The sequence below is a fragment of the Eutrema salsugineum genome, unplaced genomic scaffold (assembly GCF_000478725.1).
Source record: "Eutrema salsugineum unplaced genomic scaffold, Eutsalg1_0 scaffold_3, whole genome shotgun sequence".
NCBI classification, from domain to species: Eukaryota; Viridiplantae; Streptophyta; class Magnoliopsida; order Brassicales; family Brassicaceae; genus Eutrema; species Eutrema salsugineum.
In genome coordinates, this window is record NW_006256756.1 from 4,568,383 (window position 1) to 4,588,686 (window position 20,304).

Here is a 20,304-nt window from a genome sequence, read left to right on the forward strand (position 1 = left end):
ATAATGTATGACTCTGAAACATTATACCATACATGGACGCTGGGGCTGAAATCCATTTATCCTCCGAAGTTGAATAATATCCCATGTACTAAAAAAATAGGTTCGTTATCATTATCACCTGAAAAAATAACACATAGACCATACTCAACCGCATAAAAAATGTTTCCAATTGTTTCCAGAAATACACAGGTAATACCAATTGTTACTCTATCTCTCTCATTTAATTAGATCTAATTGTCAACTCGTGGAGAAACTCTAATCTAATACATACCCAGTCGATTAGGAACCAATTACAGCATCTAAAACCCCAATCCAATACATACCCAGTCGATTAGCAACCAATTAAAATTTCCATATTATACCATTGCCTATTCAATAATCGAATTTAATCCCACTCGTGGTTCTAGGGCAACGACTTTCCAATAACGAAATGAAAAAGAATATCCAACGAAATGTCAATTACCTCGATTAAGCTTCAATTAGGGATGAGTGCAACAAAATGTCAAGAAGGATTCAAGTTCTGAGAATTCGTTCTCTAGCGATCGCTGGGGTGAGGTGAGCGAGCTGGTCAAAAATGGTTTCTCTTTCAACCCGGTCCCCAACAAGAAGACAAAGCCTGTTCTGATTGGCTAAAAAATGCCGACACGCTCCTGATTGGGTAAAATTTGAGAAGCTCTCTTCTGATTGGCTACTCATGCTTATATCTCATTGGACGAATTTTTGTTTCGCCGCTCTTGATTGGTTTATCTCTGCTTATTTATGATTGGCTGATTTTTCAATTTTCTCTTATAATTTCCTTCTGCCAAAATTACAAGGACAAATTGGAGATTTCCAAGTTCATTAAAAGGTGAGGGACCCACGAGGGAGATGCTAGAATAAAGGATGAGATGAGAAAATAAATAATCTCTTAAAGGAATGTTTCAGGTTATCTCTCATTAAAAGTCTGACTGTATCTTACTTTCATATCACGTCTTTCTATCTCATCTCAACCGATTATACCCCCATATCCAGATCAAAAAACTTTTGACTATACCTCTAAACTTGGTCACATAGAATACCAAAGGATCCACTTCATATCATGGTCTTATGCAACTCTAACATCACACAACCCAAAATGATTTGCATGAAAATGGAAATCTTGTTTTTGGCAGAATAACTTTTATTTAAAAAGTTGATTTTTTTAATCATTGTTTTATTTTTTTTCGTGGACTTATTTTATCATTGTTGACATATTTTGTCTTTGTTGACTTATATTATCTTCATCGACTTATATTTTGTCTTCGTTAACTTATTTTATCTTTGTCGATTCATTTTATCTTTGTCGTCGACTTATATTTTGTCTTTGTTGACTTATTTTATTATCTTTGATTTATATTTTGTCTTTGTTGACTTATTTTATCTTCGTCGACTTATATTTTGTCTTCGTCGACTTATTTTATCTTCATCAACTTATATTTTGTCTTTATTGACTTATGTTTCTCAACGCAGAAAAATATAAATTTACTATATAAAATAAGTAAAAAAATATATTAGTGAGTAATAAAATAATTCAATGAAGATAAAATAAAGAAATGGTTAAACTAAATCAAACTTTAAAATAAAAATTAGCAACCAAATTTAAGTCGAATGCTTAAAAAAAATACAACCAAAAACAAAAATAACATAATATAACAAAATTTTATATTATTATGGGTTAAATGCAAATAAATCAAGCACCTTTATTTTTTTACAAGATAACCCATGAGCTCCCAAAAATGCAAGTCAAATTTCCCACCTACGAAGTTACCTGCCAAATGGCCCAGGCCCATATCGATGATGTGGCGTTATGAAAGTCTGTTAAGAAAACAGACAGAAGCTAAAACGCAGAGTTTTAGATTTGTGAAAAGTTTTCATTGAAATTGGTTACGCGGATTTAAAGAGATTAGTAAGTTTTTTTACTTGTGTTCTTTTGTCATCTTTGAATTCAATTGGAATCAAATTTCAAAAGAATAATAAGTTTTTTGTTATTTTGTTGTGCTTAGGTGATCAGTTTGAGTTTATGGAGGAAGACAAGGAAGGTGAAGAAGACCATGAAGGAGATGAAGACGTTTAAAACAGTTGTGTTTTTGGATTTTATGAAACTTTGAAAACTTTGTTCTCTAGACTTTTGTGTTTATGTTTATTCTCTACATTTTGTTCTCTAAACTTTTGGATTTGGTATTTATGTTTGTTCTAATCAGACATTGTTCTCTAATCTTTTGGATTTGGTATTTGTGAATAATTGTCTATAGAACAAAGAAAAAAACAAAACCAAAAAATATGTTAAGTGTATGACCAGCCATGGACTGCCCATTTGGACATGGTCTTTAATGGGCATGGTCTTTAATGGACATGATCTTTAATGATCATGGTCATTATTTGTTCTTAATCGAAATGGTCAGTATTGGACGGGTCAAAATGGATATAAACATCCTATTTTGACAGCTCTAATGAAAACAGCATGTTGTTTCGAGTTATGTTATTATAACATTAACATAATATAAGAAAATTGCATAAGATAACATAATTCAGGTTATCTTATCTTTTTTACCAATGGTTTGCCTTTACATAAACATATTTTCTTTGTTTTATTATTTGTATTCGGTTATGCAATTTTATATTTTATATATATTTGCAAATATTAAGTATAAAAAAAATTTAAATTATTTTCTTCATTTCATATTCAACTATTGTTTTGGTTTTAAATTTAAACTTGTTATAAATCTCAAAGCAAACATTTTAATTATAGTTTTTTAAAAATTAATATATAAAAATAAAAATTTTTATTGGTTAAAAAAGAGAAGAAAAAAAATTTAACTACTGTTTTAGTTTCAAATTTATTGTTTATATTGTTTTTAAAGAACACTTATATAATTGAAATAAAAGTTTGATTTAAAGAAATGAATGTATAATATTTTATTATCATGTCAATACTATGTTTAAAAAGTAGTATTTGATTAATTTATAAAAAAAATAGTTGGTGTCAGTATATTAACTTATAAGTGTTTGACCAAATGATGTATTTTTGAAATATGACATATTGTATATAGATTCAAAACAAAAACGTTAAAGCCTCACAATTTACATAAAAATTATTAGATTAACATCATAATATTTTTAATATATTATTAAAACACTAATATATAAAATTTTAAATTTTAATAAATATAATTGATTGCATATAATTATTATCAACAAAATATCCACGCGTAGCATGGACGCAAAACTAGTAAGATTTAAAAGTTCAACTCTATTAGTCCATATTAATATTTAAAATTAAGAAAATTTCTAAATTTTAAAAATTATATTGTTAACAAAAAAATATTTTTATAGAAAAATAAAATTTGAAGCTATATGCCTCTAAAGACATCCACATAAGATTTAAAAAGTCGATTTTATTAGTCCACATCAATAACTAAAATTTAAAAAGTGTAAAAATTATAAATTATAAGATTATAAGTTACATAACAATCGTTGTTTTTATATTTAACTATTGTTTTGGTTTCAAATATAAAGTTATTAATCTCAAAACAAATATTTTATTTATTAATTTGGTTATTATTATTTTTTATTGTTTTTTAAAAACATATATATACTTGGAATAAAGGTAAAAATGATGAAAACAAATTATCTTCATGATTTAAAGAGGTGAATGTATAATATTTTATCATCATGCCAATACTATGTTTAAAAGGTAGCATTTAATTAATATGTAAAAAATTAGTTGGTTTGGGTATATTAACTTATAAGTGTTTGATCAAATAATACGTTTTTGAAATATTATATACTGTATATAGATTCAAAACAAAACCTTTAAAACCTCACAATTTACATAAAAATTATTAAATTAATACTATAATATTTTTAATATATTATTAAAACAGTAATATATATAATTTATATCTTAATAAATACAATTGATTGCATATAATTTTTATAAACAAAACACCCACATGTAGCATGAACGCAAAATCTAATACTAATAAAAATTAAAACTAAATATTTTTAAGGGTGTCCATATAGGATTTAAAAAGGGCAATTTTATTGATCCACATCAAAATTCAAAATTAAAGAAATTTTACAAATTTTAATATTTTGCTGAATAAGGAAATTAAAATAATTTACAAATTTTAATATCATTGTTGAATATAGAAATCCTATATAAATTTTTTATTGATCCACTTCAACATTGAAAATTAAATAGTTTTCAAATTCTACTATTTTATTAAAATTATTAAAATAAAAAATTATATATATAATTTATATTAATAATAAAAACCTAAAATAAATAATATTAAAATAGGAAATTTTAAATTTAAATTAGATGTATACACACATATTTAGAGACTCTTCTATTAGCATCCAAATTTTTGTAACATAACTATAGTAAATTTTAAGTTTTTTTTCTGTGTCTGCTACCATTTTAAATAAAAAACATAAAAAAATAGAGTTAAGTTTCACTAAATAATGAGTCATTACAACGTAAAAGAATCAATTTAACTAAATTATATGTTTATCTATTATCTATATAACAAAGAATACAATGAAAAGAGATATAAATAAAGCCACTATAAACTGTTATAATATATATAAAATGACCGTAAAATCTCCGAAGCTTGGCTACTAAATTTGAGAAAAATGATAAATTTCAAGAAATCCGAGAAACATGTCAATTGATTGATATTCGACACTTTTGAAAAACGAAGCACTGTAAATAGAGAAAGAGGTTTCCGTCATTAAGACGAAGGAGACTGAGGTATCCAAGGAAGATTTTTGAAATAACATGGCATCTGATGTAGTTTTAACAATCCAACATGAACCACAAAGGTAACAATTAGCTGACCAAGCAGCATCTGAATATATTTGGTAAGCCTCAAAACAAGGAGTAGAGACCAAAATCACTTGCCGCAACGGGCCTCGTTTGGGATCTTCTAGCTTTGATTTCTAAATCTACTACTAATAAAAGTTAAATTTATATGCCTCTAAGAATGTCTACATATTATTTAAAAGTTTAATTCTATTGGTCCACATCAATATTTAAAATTATGAAATTTTTTTAAATTTTAGAATTATATTGTTAACGAAAAATATATTTATAAAAAAATAAAAGTTGAAGCTATATACCTTTAAAGACATTCACATAAGATTTAAAAGGTCAATTTTATTAGTGCACATTATTAACTAAAATTAAAAAAGTTTTTAAATTATAAAATTACATTGTTAATACAAAACAATATAGGAAAAATTATTAAATAAAATTTATTCTATTATTAATAACAGTTAAAGCTATATTATTTTCAAGGCATCCATATTAGCGTTTAAAAATTTAATTTTATTCGTATATATCAAAATTTTAAATTTAAAAAAGTTTCCTAATTCTAATATTATAGTTAAGAAACAATTAAAAAAAAATCTCTATTAAGAACAAAAAAAACAAATGTTATTAAAATCTTCATTATCATTGTTTAAGTTAAAAATTTAATTTCTTATCTATAAAAAAATTTATGCTACTTATAGAAGTTTAAGTTACTTGATTTTAAGACTTTTCACGTAAATGTTTTTATAACTAATAATTATAATTTATATTTATTTAAATATTTTTCACAAATACAAAACATATTCCTACATAATCTCATGTAATATATTATGCGAAAACGATAGAAAAAATTAGATTTTGTATATTCAACTTGGAATTGAAATAGATTAATGTAGAAGTTCTTAGTTTTGAGTTGTTTAATTTGTTATTTCATTTTTCTAAATTTATATGTATTAAATTGTACCAGTTTTGTCTATTTAATTATAATTAGAAGAAGTAAGAATGAATATGATGAAATTGAATATAATCATATAAAAATCATTAAAATAAATAAATATGATGTATTCATTGAAAATCAGATATAACAAGAATAAAAATGAACATGGTGAAAAAGAATTTCATTCTTATTAGAAGAGATAACTTATAATCATTGAAAAATTATTTAAAAGTTTACACAACCAATTGACAAAAATATATTCAATTCTCAAATTTTATGTGATTTTATCCATTTTATATTCATTTTGGTTTCAAATTTAAAATTGTTATTAATCACAAAGAAAATATTATATTTATTAGTTTTTATTTTAAATTAATATATCAAAATGAAAATTTATATTGGTTAAACAAGAGAAAAAAAAAGATTAAATTTTAAAATTTATTATTTTTTATTATTTTTAAAGAACACATATATAATTGAAATAAAAGTGAAAATATGAAAAGAAATTATCTTCATGATTTAAAGAAGTGAGTTTATGATATATCATCATGTCAATACTATGTTTAAAAAGTAGCATTTGATTAATTTGTAAAATTTTTAGTTCGATTAGGTATATTAGTTTATAAGTCTTTGACCAAATAATACATTTTTGAGATATAACATATTGTATATAGATTCAAAACAAAACCGTTAAAACCTGATAATTACATAAAAATTATTAGAACACAATATTAATTTTAATATATTAACACTAATATATAAAATTTGTATCTTAATAAATAGAATTGATTGCATATAATTTTTATCAGCAAAATATCCACGCGTAGTATGGGCGCAAAATCTAGTATATAATACAAGTCCTATATAAAAATGTTGAGTTCACAGGTCGGCAATTGAAGTGTTTCCCAATCTACGTCTTTATAGTCAAAATTCGACTTCACAATGGGTTTATCATAAGTTGGGACCATTTGAGATTGTGCATGGAACCATCGACTATTGTATAAAATTGCCTCCAGAGGCAAAAACCCACTTGGCATTCCATGTCTCACAACTGAAACTAGTATTAGGTACTGATCATTAGGTGATCACGAGAGGTTGTGTGCTAATTCAGCATAGATTTGGTATCTGGTTTGTAGCAGAGAAGTGGAGAACACTCATGATAATCAATCTCTGCTACTTGTTCTTTGATAGCGATAACAAAAAGATGAGATTTATCTCTCTATTCTTGTCAAAATTTCTATCAGAATTATATTGATATGGTAGAAAAAGGATTTTGGAGCCGAGAACATTGGGTGGTTAGTATTGCTGACTCTATAGCAAACCTTCTAATACTAACCCAAATGTTGCCATAACTTTTTTCAAGTCCTTGAAAAAACAATAAGGATATGATTATATTAAGGATTATAAAATCCGAATTTCACACAACACATTCCTTAAATTTAAGCTAATGATGATTCAAAACATATATCTTCTGACTTCTTCACTTGGAACCAAGTGCAAAGACGAGGAACCATGTTTTTAGCAATCAAGACTATTCGAGTCTCGAGACCAAACATTAATCTAATAGACGCTAAAAAAAAAGATCATATCTCATCAACATGATTCCCCGTCTTCCTGCTCATTCTCCATCGCAATTGAGTAGAAAACAGAAGCTGAGATGATGCTGAAACCCTATACAAAGATTCCAACTCCTCCATCATACTCTGTTCCTTGTCAAGGCTGTTCTCGCCGGGCTTGTAGTTATAGAAAGAACTCCGGGAGATTCCCACCGTCTTTAAAAATATTGAGTTTGCGAGTATGTACGCCAAGAATTCTTTCTCTTCTCTTCTTCCTCCATATGCCTTCCACTCAAAGATCTCAAGATTAAACAAGCATATAGGTACAGAACTTGGTTGCTTCCACGAAACTGAGAGATTCCCAGAGGTCTCCTGAGAAAGCAACAAGGAAATAAATAGTTAGAAACACATTTTGCTTTACTTGTTTGAGCGAGAAAGATAGAGAGAGATATGCGATATGCTTACAGAGTTGATCATAAGAACTTTTAGGTTAGGAGAGTTATGAAGCAAAAACATAAGTGACTCCAACCAATAATAATCAAAGCAATTCGGAGACAGCTTCAACTCTATAAGCCGAGAGAAGTTAATGCCGCTACAAAACGCAACCTGAAATTGAATAAAACAGAACACAAACATTAAGTACTATAACACCAATCAAAGAGATCACATACGATCAGAAAAATAAAGAAAGAGAGAAAAGGGTAATCAAAAACACTTACTTGGGTCGAGACCAAATCAAGAAACATGACTGAGGAAAAAGATCTCATAAACTTGTAATTCGTCTCAACATTCACAAACGCTACCTCAAGTCGAGGCATATTATGAATCGAGAAGCTTTCTCTTAAAGAACCAACAATTTTAACGTAACGCAACCCAGGTGAGTCCATAACCAAAGACCTACCAGAAACTCCTGCATCATAATCCATATATGTTAACCTCTCTAAAGAAGACACTTTCACAGTGAACCTTGCCACATTGTCATGCTTATCTCGGACCACAAACAAATCTTTGAGAACCAGGCAACTCGATAAAAGTCTAACAAGAGAATCTTCGTCTTTATACACCACAAAAGTAAGGTTCATCGATTCAAGCGACGGGAGGCATACCGAGGAAGGAACATCGACGAGAATCTTGTTCGTTAAAGTCAATTTCACAAGAGTTTTGCTGGTGTAAAGGCAAGCTGGTAGGATATGCGGTCGAGAGAACGTATTAAGCTGTAGATTTAGCTCTCGAACGCAGCGATTAACCGCGTTTGAGACACACTTTCCGACATCTGCATGTTTAGGACAATATGGACCGAGTTCGATCCTCAGACTTTCAAGTGTAAGTGCCTTGTTCAGTTGCAATGACTTGTCGAGGAAGTCCCAAACACTCTTCTCGACTTCGTAGTTTTCTGAGTAGACGAGTTTAGGGACCATCGACCAGATAAAACGCCATCGTTTAGACAAAAGCATGGTGGTCACTGCTTGTTTTGTTGGGACTTGAGACAGTATCTGCACAAGCAAATCGTCAGGCAACGCACTGATCCTGTCTTTGTCAACTTCATCTTTTGTCAGACAAATTTCCGCTTTTAAGAGCATCTTTAAAAAAAAAAAATTCTCGAGAACAAATTTTAGATTAACTTCACAAGGAGAAAGCCCTAGTTTTGGTATATTAGAGACTCAAACAGTCAAACTTGTTACGTAGAAGAAGATGGAACTTTATTTATAAGAAAATCTGAAACATCTCTTTTTGTTAACTTTACCTATTAGAATTAGGAATCAGATAAATTTATTTATAAGGAAATTTCAAACACGAAGTATGGTTGGGCTTCTGATGATTGGGTTATTTGTGAATTTCATATCAACTAAAGATTAAATATCTATTAATTAATGAGTAAATATCTTCTCGAATTTGTAACGCCAAGTAAAAGTTTGTACTTATCTATTTGAAATAATTTCGTTCTGATTTTCTACAATTGGAATCGTTAATGGCGCTAAAAACATGAATTTCTTTTGGAAAGGATAATTTTGATTGGTTGATAATACATCACAGGGATAGGTGCAAGAAGTGTGTTAATTGGTTGATAAGGAATCACACGGATTGTAATCCTGAAACTCTCTCAGCCGTCGATAGTAATTTTAATCCAACGGACAAGAGAATAACTTTCCCTCCAAAACAATTTTTTCTCTTCCCATAAAATCAACCCTATCTTCTGCTCTATTCTTCACCAACAAGAAGAAAATTCGATCAAATTTAGATTATTCGTGATGGCTCGAACCAAGCAAACCGCTAGGAAATCCACCGGAGGCAAAGCCCCAAGGAAGCAGCTCGCGACGAAGGCGGCGAGGAAATCTGCTCCGGCCACCGGTGGAGTCAAGAAGCCGCACAGATTCCGTCCAGGAACCGTGGCTTTAAGAGAGATCAGGAAGTACCAGAAGAGCACCGAGCTCTTGATCCGTAAGCTTCCCTTTCAGCGTCTGGTCCGTGAGATCGCTCAGGATTTCAAGACGGATCTGAGGTTCCAGAGCAGCGCCGTCGCTGCTTTACAAGAGGCGGCCGAGGCTTACCTCGTAGGTTTGTTTGAAGACACGAACCTTTGTGCGATTCACGCTAAGAGGGTCACCATCATGCCTAAGGATATCCAGCTCGCTAGAAGGATCAGAGGTGAAAGAGCTTGAAGACTCTTCATGGGCAATCTATTTCAGGGGTTTTTTATTTGCGTTTAGCTAATGGGTTCCTGAAAGTGTAGAGCTTTTTTTGTTCTGGGTTTATGCCTTTGGTAAGATAGTCCTTAAGGTGTTCGACGAAATGTACTTGATTTGTTTGAGTCTCTACGCGTTATATCACTCAACATTCCGTTTATTTCAGATATTGTATATAACATAACACACTAGACATAACATTACATTAGCTTAGTTGTAGTCACCATTGAACCCGACTAACCAGACACAGATAGCCTTCGGTTTGGGAGAACCGGGTCTTGGTTCCTTGATCTTCTTGATGATGAGAACAACTTTGCAGTGTTGCAATAGCATCACTATCCCCAGTTTTTAAGTGATGAGCTTCCTCCTATTGAAAACGATCTCCTTACTGTTTCCAAGCTTCCCGAGCCACAATGGCTTGCCGAATCACTTTGTACCCTTGGAAGAACGTTAGCATTTCTAGATCTTGAGCTCTCTTGTTCTCCATTGGGGTCGTTGCTCGATCCAGACTCTGATTGATGATGATTCGTCTCTTTTGCAGTGTTGCAATAGCATCACTATCCCCAGTTTTTAAGTGATGAACTTCCTCCAAGCTTCCCGAGCCACAATGGCTTGCCGAATCACTTTGTACCCTTGGAAGAACGTTAGCATTTGTCCATTGGGGCCGTTGCTCGATCCAGACTCTGATTGATGATTCGTCTCTGTTTCTAGATGACGAGGCTCAACGAGAACAGGGGCACGACATAAAGGACAGTTCTTGTGTGAGAGCAACCAAGTGTCGATGCAGTTTATGTGAAAGGCATGACTACACTACACTTTGGTAACAGTCCAAGCGACTCGTCTTCTTCGAATTCGTTCAAGCAGACGGAGCATTCTGTGCCGTCGATTATCCCTTCTCCCTTTATGAATCCAAAGACTGTGATCGAGTCGACGTGATGGTAGCCGGACAAATCTCTTTCTCCGGCTTCGTTCTCGTCTTCTCTTCGGCTGCTTTCACCCGGAGCCACTGCAGCGGCTGAGCTCCGCCGCCGTGATTGCGTAATGTAGAGGTAGAGGAAGACAACGAGAAATAGTAGGAGTAAGACGGAGCCGCTTATGCAGATCAATACGAGAAAGAGATCTTTCTGCAGCGGCGGTGGCGGAGGAGGATAAGTCTGGAAGCAAGGGATGAAGATCGTCAAGTTGAAATCTTTTCCCGGTAGATATGGAACGAGCATCTTTCTGTGATTTAACGTCATTTTCGGAGAAACAGAGCAAGAACAGGGGACACTACTTTCAGAGACAACTTGTAGAAAACAGAGCAAGGAACAGGGGAAAATGGGTTTCGGACACAATTCCAAATTTCTGCTGTTGAAGAATGAGAGCGAGAACATATAGGACGATCGATGAAATTGCATTAGAATCTACACAAAGTCATCATGACCCAAAAATTCCAAAGGCGCGTGTTTTTCCGGGGAAGAAATAATATGGCCCGTTAATCAGCAAGAAAAATAAAAATAAAAATAAAAATAAAATAGAAAGGTGGACATAACACGAATCAACCACCATCTACAAGACTCGGATAGAGAATTTCTCTTTTTTAAAACGGTTTTTAAAAGTGTGTGGAAATTTCGTGGAAGTGATAACGCCATTTAAAGGGATATCTTTGTATGTTGGAAAGTCATTTTCCTTTCTACTTTGTTGTCTTGACGGGAAAATGTATCAAAACACGACTAGACTTCAGTAAACAAAGTTTATGTAGATATTTACGCGTAATCAGAAATGTAACAAGTCAAGTTAATAAGTGTCCCCTATTATGATCGGTTTTGTTTTTGGTTAATGAAGGTATATAATCTGAGGTCTTTAACCAAGCAATGACACGGCTACAAAAACATCCTTGTATGATGATAGTATGTGAAGTAATATCAAGATCCATCCCACTCTTTTTGCATATACTGGAATATGACCAATGCTTTCTCTAGCTTCCCATTATCACAAAGTCCATCTAACAAAATTTCGTATGTTATAATATCATGAGGAACACCACTAGAAAGCATCTGTTTGAAAAATTCTAGGACATTATCGCAATCTCCAATTTGAAAAAAACCTTGGATAAGAGTGGTGTAAGTGAATGTTTTGCCAACAAATCCTCTTTGATACTACCCTTTTATGCTTGCAGAATCCATTTATCAAAGCATTATAAGTCACTACGTTTGGGAGACAACCCTTGCTAGTCATCAACTCAAACATCTCATTGGCCTCCTCTAGAAGATCTTGCATGCAAAGTCCATTGATCAATGTACTGTAAGTGATCGTACCATTCTGTTAACTAAAGCCAGTGCTTCTGAGACTTTGTTGTGGAGAAAAAAAGTCCATGGATTAGAGTGTTGAATGTGAAGGTATCAGGTTTATATCCCATTTCCACCATTTGATCAACCAGAGATACTGCATCTGAAACTCTATTCTCGTGACAGAAACCATTGAGAAGCAAGTTAAGCGTGACAATGCTAGGATCATACTCAAGTCTCATCATCTTGCCAAGAATAGCTAAAGCATAAAGGAGCTAAGAGAAGCGGCAGAAATAGTTTATGAAAATACTGTTTAAGTATAGAGATCATGTCGATTTCTCAACTTTTGCATCTTCTCACCGAGAGAGATGACAACATCAAACTTCTTCATCTTAGCAATATAGCACTCAACAATCTACTGAAATCAACAGATGGTCCTTTTGCAAGAGAGAAAGGTAATTAATTTCAGATGAAACCTTTTTTTTTTTTTTTTTAAAGAACAAATTTTAGCGCCGTTGGATCATTTCGGTATTTTACGGTCAAGATTTCATATAAATAAGGGAAAGCATCAACGGCACTCTTACAAAATATAGCCGTTACCGACGTTACAAAATTAGGGTCAGTCAACAAAACCTTATTAAATTGCCACCACCGCTTCAATTTCATATAATTTAACCCAAAATTTCACACCTCTCTCCATCAATATAATCCTCTGCTCTCAACGACGAACAACTCTTCGCGCTCTCTGCTCGAATTTGCCAACGCTTACTTCTCCTTAGGCTTGATTTGATTACGTCTTTGTTCTAAATTTCGTTTAATTGCTCAGAGAATTTCAGATCTTCTAATCCGTTTCCTATATTATCACTTTCGTGCTTTCTGTTTCTTTTTGTTTTCGGATATTTTTTCTTTGTGGTTTCAGGTATGAACACATCATCGCACTTGAAAGCGCAGGCTCGGTTTCCACTTCAAGAACACTTTCTTCCCAGGAAAAATTCCAAGGAAAATGTGAGTTTTCTCTTCAATTGTTTCATTTAACATCGATACCATTCTTCTGCGATTACTTATTAGGGTTTCAATTAGGGGTTTCGATTAGGAATTAGGATTGTTGGTTGTATTGGTTTAGTCTAAGAAAATTCATTGATTGTTTCTTGCAGACAATTTGTGTTGGTGAGATATATATGTAAGATTCAGCGATATTGAATGAAATTGTACTGGTTTGCTTTTGTGTTTCACCAGCTGGACAGATTCATACCAAACAGATCGGCCATGGATTTCGACTATGCTCACTACGCACTCACCGAAGGAAGAAAAGGTAAAGATCAAGAAGCAGCAGAGGTAATCTCACCATCAAGAGAGGCCTACAGGAAGCAACTTGCTGAGACGATGAATCTGAATCACACGAGGATCCTCGCCTTCAGGAACAAACCTCAAGCTCCAGTCCAATTTCTCCCCAGCGACAACTCTGCTTCACTTCACCAACAACCTAAATCCCTAAAGCCTCGCAGATACATTCCTCAGGTATATGTTATGTGTTTTATTATTACCTTACTTGTTGTTGCTTTGGAGTTGTGTTGTTTTTAAACTTGTGTTGTTGTTGTAATAATAGACTTCTGAGAGAACCTTGGATGCACCTGACATTGTGGATGACTTCTACCTCAACGTGCTTGACTGGGGCTGTGCTAATGTCTTAGCCATAGCGTTGGGCCACACTGTTTATCTCTGGGATGCTTCCACTGGTTCCACATCTGAGCTTGTTACCATTGATGAAGAGAAAGGACCTGTAACGAGTATCAACTGGGCACCTGATGGTCGTCATGTTGCAATCGGACTCAACAACTCTGAAGTCCAGCTTTGGGATTCTGCATCCAACCGTCAAGTAACTAACTACAAAAATCACTCTCTCTCTTCTGTTTGTTATCATGTCGTAACCCTTAACCTGAGGTGTTGATGCAGCTGAGGACATTGAAGGGTGGCCACGGGTCAAGAGTTGGATCATTGGCATGGAACAATCATATCCTGACGACCGGAGGAATGGATGGGCTGATCATCAACAACGATGTACGGATCAGATCACATGTTGTGGAGACTTACAGGGGCCACACTCAAGAGGTTTGTGGTCTGAAGTGGTCAGGTTCTGGTCAGCAGCTAGCAAGTGGTGGCAACGATAATGTGGTACACATATGGGATCGTTCTGTCGCGTCCTCGAACACGACCACGCAATGGCTGCACAGGCTTGAAGAACATACATCTGCAGTTAAAGCCCTTGCCTGGTGCCCTTTCCAAGCGAATTTGCTTGCAACCGGTGGCGGTGGAGGAGACAGGACGATTAAGTTCTGGAACTCTCACACAGGGGCTTGCTTGAATTCAGTAGACACTGGCTCCCAAGTGTGTTCTCTGTTATGGAGCAAGAATGAAAGAGAGTTACTTAGCTCACATGGTTTTACACAGAATCAGCTCACACTTTGGAAGTACCCATCCATGGTGAAAATGGCTGAGCTCACTGGTCATACATCAAGAGTTCTATATATGGCACAGGTGAAGATAGAAAAAAAACTTAAATCAATTTCTTTAGATGTTGAAAGTGGTTTGAGTTTTTTGAGGTCTTTAGTTCTAAAAACTCTGTTTGTTTGTTGTGTTTCTTACAGAGTCCAGATGGTTGTACCGTAGCTTCAGCAGCAGGAGACGAGACTCTGAGGTTCTGGAATGTTTTTGGAGTACCGGAGACCACCAAAAAACCTGCTCCAAAAGCAGCCCATGAGCCATTTTCTCATGTGAATCGTATTCGTTGAAACTGTGTAGAGTACAACAAGGAAAGCCATTGTTGTTAAACTGTGTAAACTATTTTCTAATCTTTTCAGATTCATTCTTCATGAACTGTATTGACAAGTAAAGTGCGCATTGTACATGTGGTAGAGAGAAAGAGCCGAGAAAAAGCAAGGATTTAGGGTTTTCTTTTTGAGAATCAGAAATGCTGAAATGGCGACTCCAGTGAAGAATAAACTGGGAAGAAGCACCAAAACGTTTCGTTTCAGTATAATAACAAAAATTGCTAAGGCTTCTAAAACATAACTGATTCTTTTTTCTTCTTTTATAACTGGTATTTGTCTAACCAAATTAGAGTAGTCAGATGATTCTTAGTTTGAGGGAAATTAATCCCAATTCCTCAACAAATAATAACCAGTAACTCACTAGTCACTACCACTTGATTTTTTTTAATACCATGCAAGAGTACTCTCAATTATGACTATGGTCCAATCAATTCAAAGCAAATAAAACAAAGTGAATAGACATAAACAGAGATTAGAAGAAGAATTGGAGTTCACCCCAATTCAAACGCTCCCAAACCCTGAGTTCAAGTTAGCCTCCCAAACTTCAATTCAACTAGATGGTTATCAGTAGCTTGTCATCTCTGATCAAGAGCGAGTAGTTTATAGAAGAGATTCAGGGATAATTCAAAAGGGGAATCCATGACTTAATAAATAGGATTATTAGAACAGGGGTTAATTCAATTACTTTCTACATCTATAAACTCGTGTCTTACGTCCTTAAGTAGCTAGTTAATCATTGAGTTTGGATTTTGTTTTAAACATTAACAACGAATATTATAAACATTTTCATAAGATTCTAAATGAAAATACGGAAAACTCTAAAAAAAATAAAAAATAAATAAAGAAAAGGATACAAATGATATTCTAAACATGTTCATAATTAAAAGGAAGAAACAACGTGTCTAAATATTCATGAAACTCTTTAAGTAAAGCTCAGAAAGAGTTTTTTTTTTTTTTTAATGAGAGTATTTCAAGGCGACGATTTTCTTCACTTACTTTTTATAATTACTCTTCTTACCCATTCTCACATCTTTACTCTCCCATTTTCCATCTTCCTTTTCCTCTCGCTCCCATTTGCATGGTGGTGGTGGAAGAGGATCGTCATCTCCTTCATATCTCTCATCTTCCCATCTCCCAAATTAAATCCTCCTCCAAATCCACATCATTTTCCTGATGGTCATGTTCATCAGCGACGGAAATGTGATCACTACCACCCGTCATCATTATCCATCATCAATGTCTCACCATCAGCGATGGAAGTGCGTTCTCTCCAGCCCTAAAATGTTCTACAAGAAGATTTGTGAAGTTGTGGGTGTTCTATTTAGTTTGTTTAGTTTTTTTTTTTTCATTTTCTTACGTTTTTCTAGAAATACTTTTATGTATAAAATTTTATTTTTAGATAAGTTTTGTGTTTACATACGCCATAAGATAGAGAAATGAAACAAAGCTAGACAACAATGTGCACACTAGGTTCAAAAAAAAACAAAACAATGTGAATACACATTTGAATCTCCAGTTATATAGGTTGATAATTATTGTGTTTTGCAGTCTTCTGGGTTCAATAACCCTTGTAAGTATATGTGATTATAGAGACTATTGAGATATTTTTTATTGAAGTAGGTAGGGATTATATTTGGTTTTAGGTGAGAGATAACGATATCATTGAGTTAAGCTTTTGCCTGCGTTCACATTTGATTGATAGGTGTTATCATAATAATTTTTTTATTAAATCAATTTGTTTATTAAATCAATATGTTCTGTTTTTATATATCTTACCTATCATCTGGAACTGGAACATGTGTTCTAGCTCACGTCTGTAGAACGCACGCATGTTCTAGATCATGTATAAGATTCCACAAAGTATGTTCATCACCGGTGTAGGTTTCACAGCTATGTTCTATATTTCACGATCATGGGTTTCTATATATATAAGATGTCAAACATATCCACAGATACACCGTTATAATTATATATATATATATATATATATGATTACAGTTAACAATACACATAAAATAATATCTTAATAAAATATTTGATCACATATTATGAAGATCCAAAATCTAGTAAATAATAAATATTCTATGTATGAACTTTTTTTTTTGAAAGGTTTAACTTTTCTTTCAAAATATTTTTTTCAACCTTTCAAAATTTTTCAAAGACTCAAGCAACTTAGTTCAAGCGTAAACATGAACAACATATTCAATGTGAAATAATAGATTAATATTGCGACATATCATGCAACTTGCAAGCCATATCATTTTATTAAGTACAAACTCAGTACAATACGCAACATAGAAATAAACCAGAGAATGTAACTGGTATGATAAAGAAAGATCTTATAATTGGCAGATAATATACTCAAAACTGGACACTCTTCTCGTACTTACCTAATCCATCTCTCGAAATTAATTATGTCACAACTGTGATAAGGTACTATTGCTGATTTACCATTGAACAAAAGGAACATAACTTTCAGAAGCTTATTTCATCTCCATATACTAATAATATATATATATGAATACTTTTTTCATGATTATTGAGTTTTAACGATTAAACAAGTTGAACAAGAGTAAGACGGCTAGGATATTTGTGACCGTTTCAATGTTGTGCTGCGTTATATTCAAGGCCTAGATACAAGTAAATGAAACTAACAAGATATACTATGAAAAGAGTACGTGAATATACAAGCAGAAAATTAGATATGAGTAAAGAGATGGCCAAAATTATACACTTACTCTTTTCGTAGGTCTTGAATAATTATTGAGTATTGAGAAATTTTTGTTCAATTAGATAGCGATTAAGTTTGATTTTTGGTGAGAGATAACGATGTCATTGAGTTTTTGTCTGCGTTCAAATTTAATTGATAGGTATAATCATAATAAATTTTTTACAAAATCAATATATTCTATTTTTGCAGGATCTTACCCATTATTTGAAATATATGTTCCAGATATATTCTAGATCACGTCTGGAGCATGTGAAGCGCATATTCCAGATTGTGAATAAGATCCTGCAAAGCGTGGTCATCACCGGTGTAGGCTCCACGGCTATGTTCTACATTAGACTATCATCCAGTAACGGATCCACTAAGAAAGATAGCGTATCATCTGACACTCCTTAAATTTTGATATAACTGTTTTTGTACATAGAAAATGAAGAAACATGATAGCATAATTGGTAAATATTGCCTAGTGAACTCCCTAACCTAAGATTCGAATCTCAGCATTTACTATTTAAATATTTTTTAAATTTTTTAGTTGATAAACTGACACCCTTTGAAAAAATCATGGATCCGCCACTATTATCATCAGGTTCTATCTATAAGAGGCCAAACATATCCCACATATACGCCGTAATAATTTTTTATATAATATATATATATATAATTAATAATACACAAAAAATAATATTTCAATAAAAAATTTGATCACACATTATGGAGATCCAAAATCTAGTAAATAATAAATATTATATCTCGAGATATATATGATAAATCTAGTAAAGTAATTGAGAAGCCGTAAGTTTACAGAATCTCAAATTTCAAGCATGGTTAATCAAAGAGACATTGCTGAGAAGCTTGACTTTCTAGAAGACACTAGAGGAGCTATAAGATCTCAACTCACTTTGTTCCTTTCAAAACGTCCAAAGATAATCAAGTGAAGAATTGAAAACAGTCGGGTTGAGTAATACTTAATAACATATATCAATACCTTTTTCATGATAATTGAGTTGTAACGATTAAACAAGTTGAACCAGAGTAAGACGAGATATACTACGAAAAGAGTACGCTGAATATACAAGCAGAAAATTAGATATGAGTAAGGAGATGGCCCATTATATACACTTCATAAATATGGAATTATTTTTATTCAATGTACATATATAATTTTGTGGATTTATCCGGTTAGAGTTGTATTCTTCTTCTTCCCAAACCCAAGTTAGATAAGTATATTTCTAAATTTGCGGATAATTATTAGACTAAAAACCAAATTTATGTTAATTATATTATACATATACAGAAATTGAATAGTTCTTTGTCACATACAATTGGAAAGTGAAAAAACGACCATTGCTCATCGATCAATAAGTGTCATTTTTTATAGACAAACATATAAACTGAAAGAATATAAGGATAATAAATGATAATCACAACTTTTGAAGTAGTTTTCGAAGACTCGAGCGTAACATGAACAAAACATTCAAAATAAGATACTTATTGCAACTTGCAAGCAATTCATTTTCATTAGGTGCAACGTTAAACCTCATTACAAATGTTCATAAAGCTTAAACGAAAATTAACATGAAACCAGAGATAAGCATGACTATAGATTAAGATCTTGTTATCCCGACAATTAGTGGCCGCAAGCACTACGACTCGGACCAGAAACTAACTTACGACCAGAGAAAAAATCCTCTTTGGGTACTCTCGTCTCGTATTTTCCTAATCCACTTCTCGAAACTGCCCCGATCACGTCACAACCTCGATAAGGCACCATAGCCCTTGAGCACATCAAGTAGGCGAAGAAGACGAACATAACTTCGATAAGCCTCTTCATCTCCAAATACTTATAAAATATATCACTCACTATTTCTTGACTATTGAGTTTTACCGATTAACCATGCATATATTTATAGGGTTCTGGTGTATGTTTTCTATGTGGGTTAATGCATATTTAATGAATTGGTTTTTTTCCATTGACTGACTGATTACAATCTTCGAATAGGATGAATGTTTTTAGGGTTTTATACGTTGTGTTTAATGCTGTTTCATTTAATTATCTCAGTTTGGCTCTCAAACTTGATTAAAATCATGTATTTTTTTTTTTTAGTTTTTAGGTTCGTGGATTATGAAGGGTTGTAGATTCAGAACCTAGGTGTACCAATTAAATATTTTTCATTTTATCGTTCTGTTTAAAAAAACTCGATTGTCAATGTACAAAACGAGATAAGAAACGTTTAAAACGAGTTTGGGGGAAATAATGTTGTTTGTATAATAAAGCCACAGATAAAACCACAACTTATTATGAAGATTTTGGAAAATGAGAGAGAAATAAAATTAGAATGTATGCGACTCTTTGGAAATAGGAGCATGAATTTACAGAAGCTAAATAAATAAATGTATCAAATAAAAAAAAGATCTCTTTGAAAAACCAAGAGTCGATTTTGTTCAAAACGTTTACCCCTTTTGCATTGGT

General features: G+C 32.6%; 3 protein-coding genes and 2 pseudogenes across 3 annotated transcripts; 2 read left to right on the forward strand and 3 right to left on the reverse strand.

Annotated features, from left to right (window-relative positions):
• Positions 1-7,511: 7,511 nt before the first annotated feature.
• On the reverse strand, positions 7,512-8,856 carry LOC18014712 (annotated as a pseudogene).
• A 660-nt stretch (positions 8,857-9,516) lies between these two features.
• On the forward strand, positions 9,517-10,171 carry LOC18014713 (histone H3.2). The gene has a single exon (XM_006396848.2). The coding sequence runs from the start codon at positions 9,577-9,579 to the stop codon at positions 9,985-9,987; it is 411 nt and encodes a 136-aa protein (XP_006396911.1). The 5' UTR covers positions 9,517-9,576; the 3' UTR covers positions 9,988-10,171.
• A 40-nt stretch (positions 10,172-10,211) lies between these two features.
• On the reverse strand, positions 10,212-11,450 carry LOC18014588 (annotated as a pseudogene).
• A 1,521-nt stretch (positions 11,451-12,971) lies between these two features.
• LOC18014590 (cell division cycle 20.1, cofactor of APC complex) lies at positions 12,972-15,328 on the forward strand. Its single transcript, XM_006396851.2, has 5 exons — positions 12,972-13,283; positions 13,515-13,796; positions 13,885-14,154; positions 14,232-14,813; positions 14,924-15,328. Exons 1-5 carry the CDS (start codon positions 13,200-13,202, stop codon positions 15,065-15,067), a joined length of 1,362 nt encoding a protein of 453 aa, XP_006396914.1. The 5' UTR covers positions 12,972-13,199; the 3' UTR covers positions 15,068-15,328.
• Positions 15,329-19,329: 4,001 nt separating this feature from the next.
• LOC18014839 lies at positions 19,330-20,300 on the reverse strand. Its single transcript, XM_006396852.2, has 2 exons — positions 20,290-20,300; positions 19,330-19,705 (listed from the first exon to the last, which is right to left on the reverse strand). The coding sequence occupies exons 1-2, from the start codon at positions 20,298-20,300 to the stop codon at positions 19,462-19,464; spliced, it is 255 nt and encodes an 84-aa protein (XP_006396915.2). The 3' UTR covers positions 19,330-19,461.
• Positions 20,301-20,304: the final 4 nt, after the last annotated feature.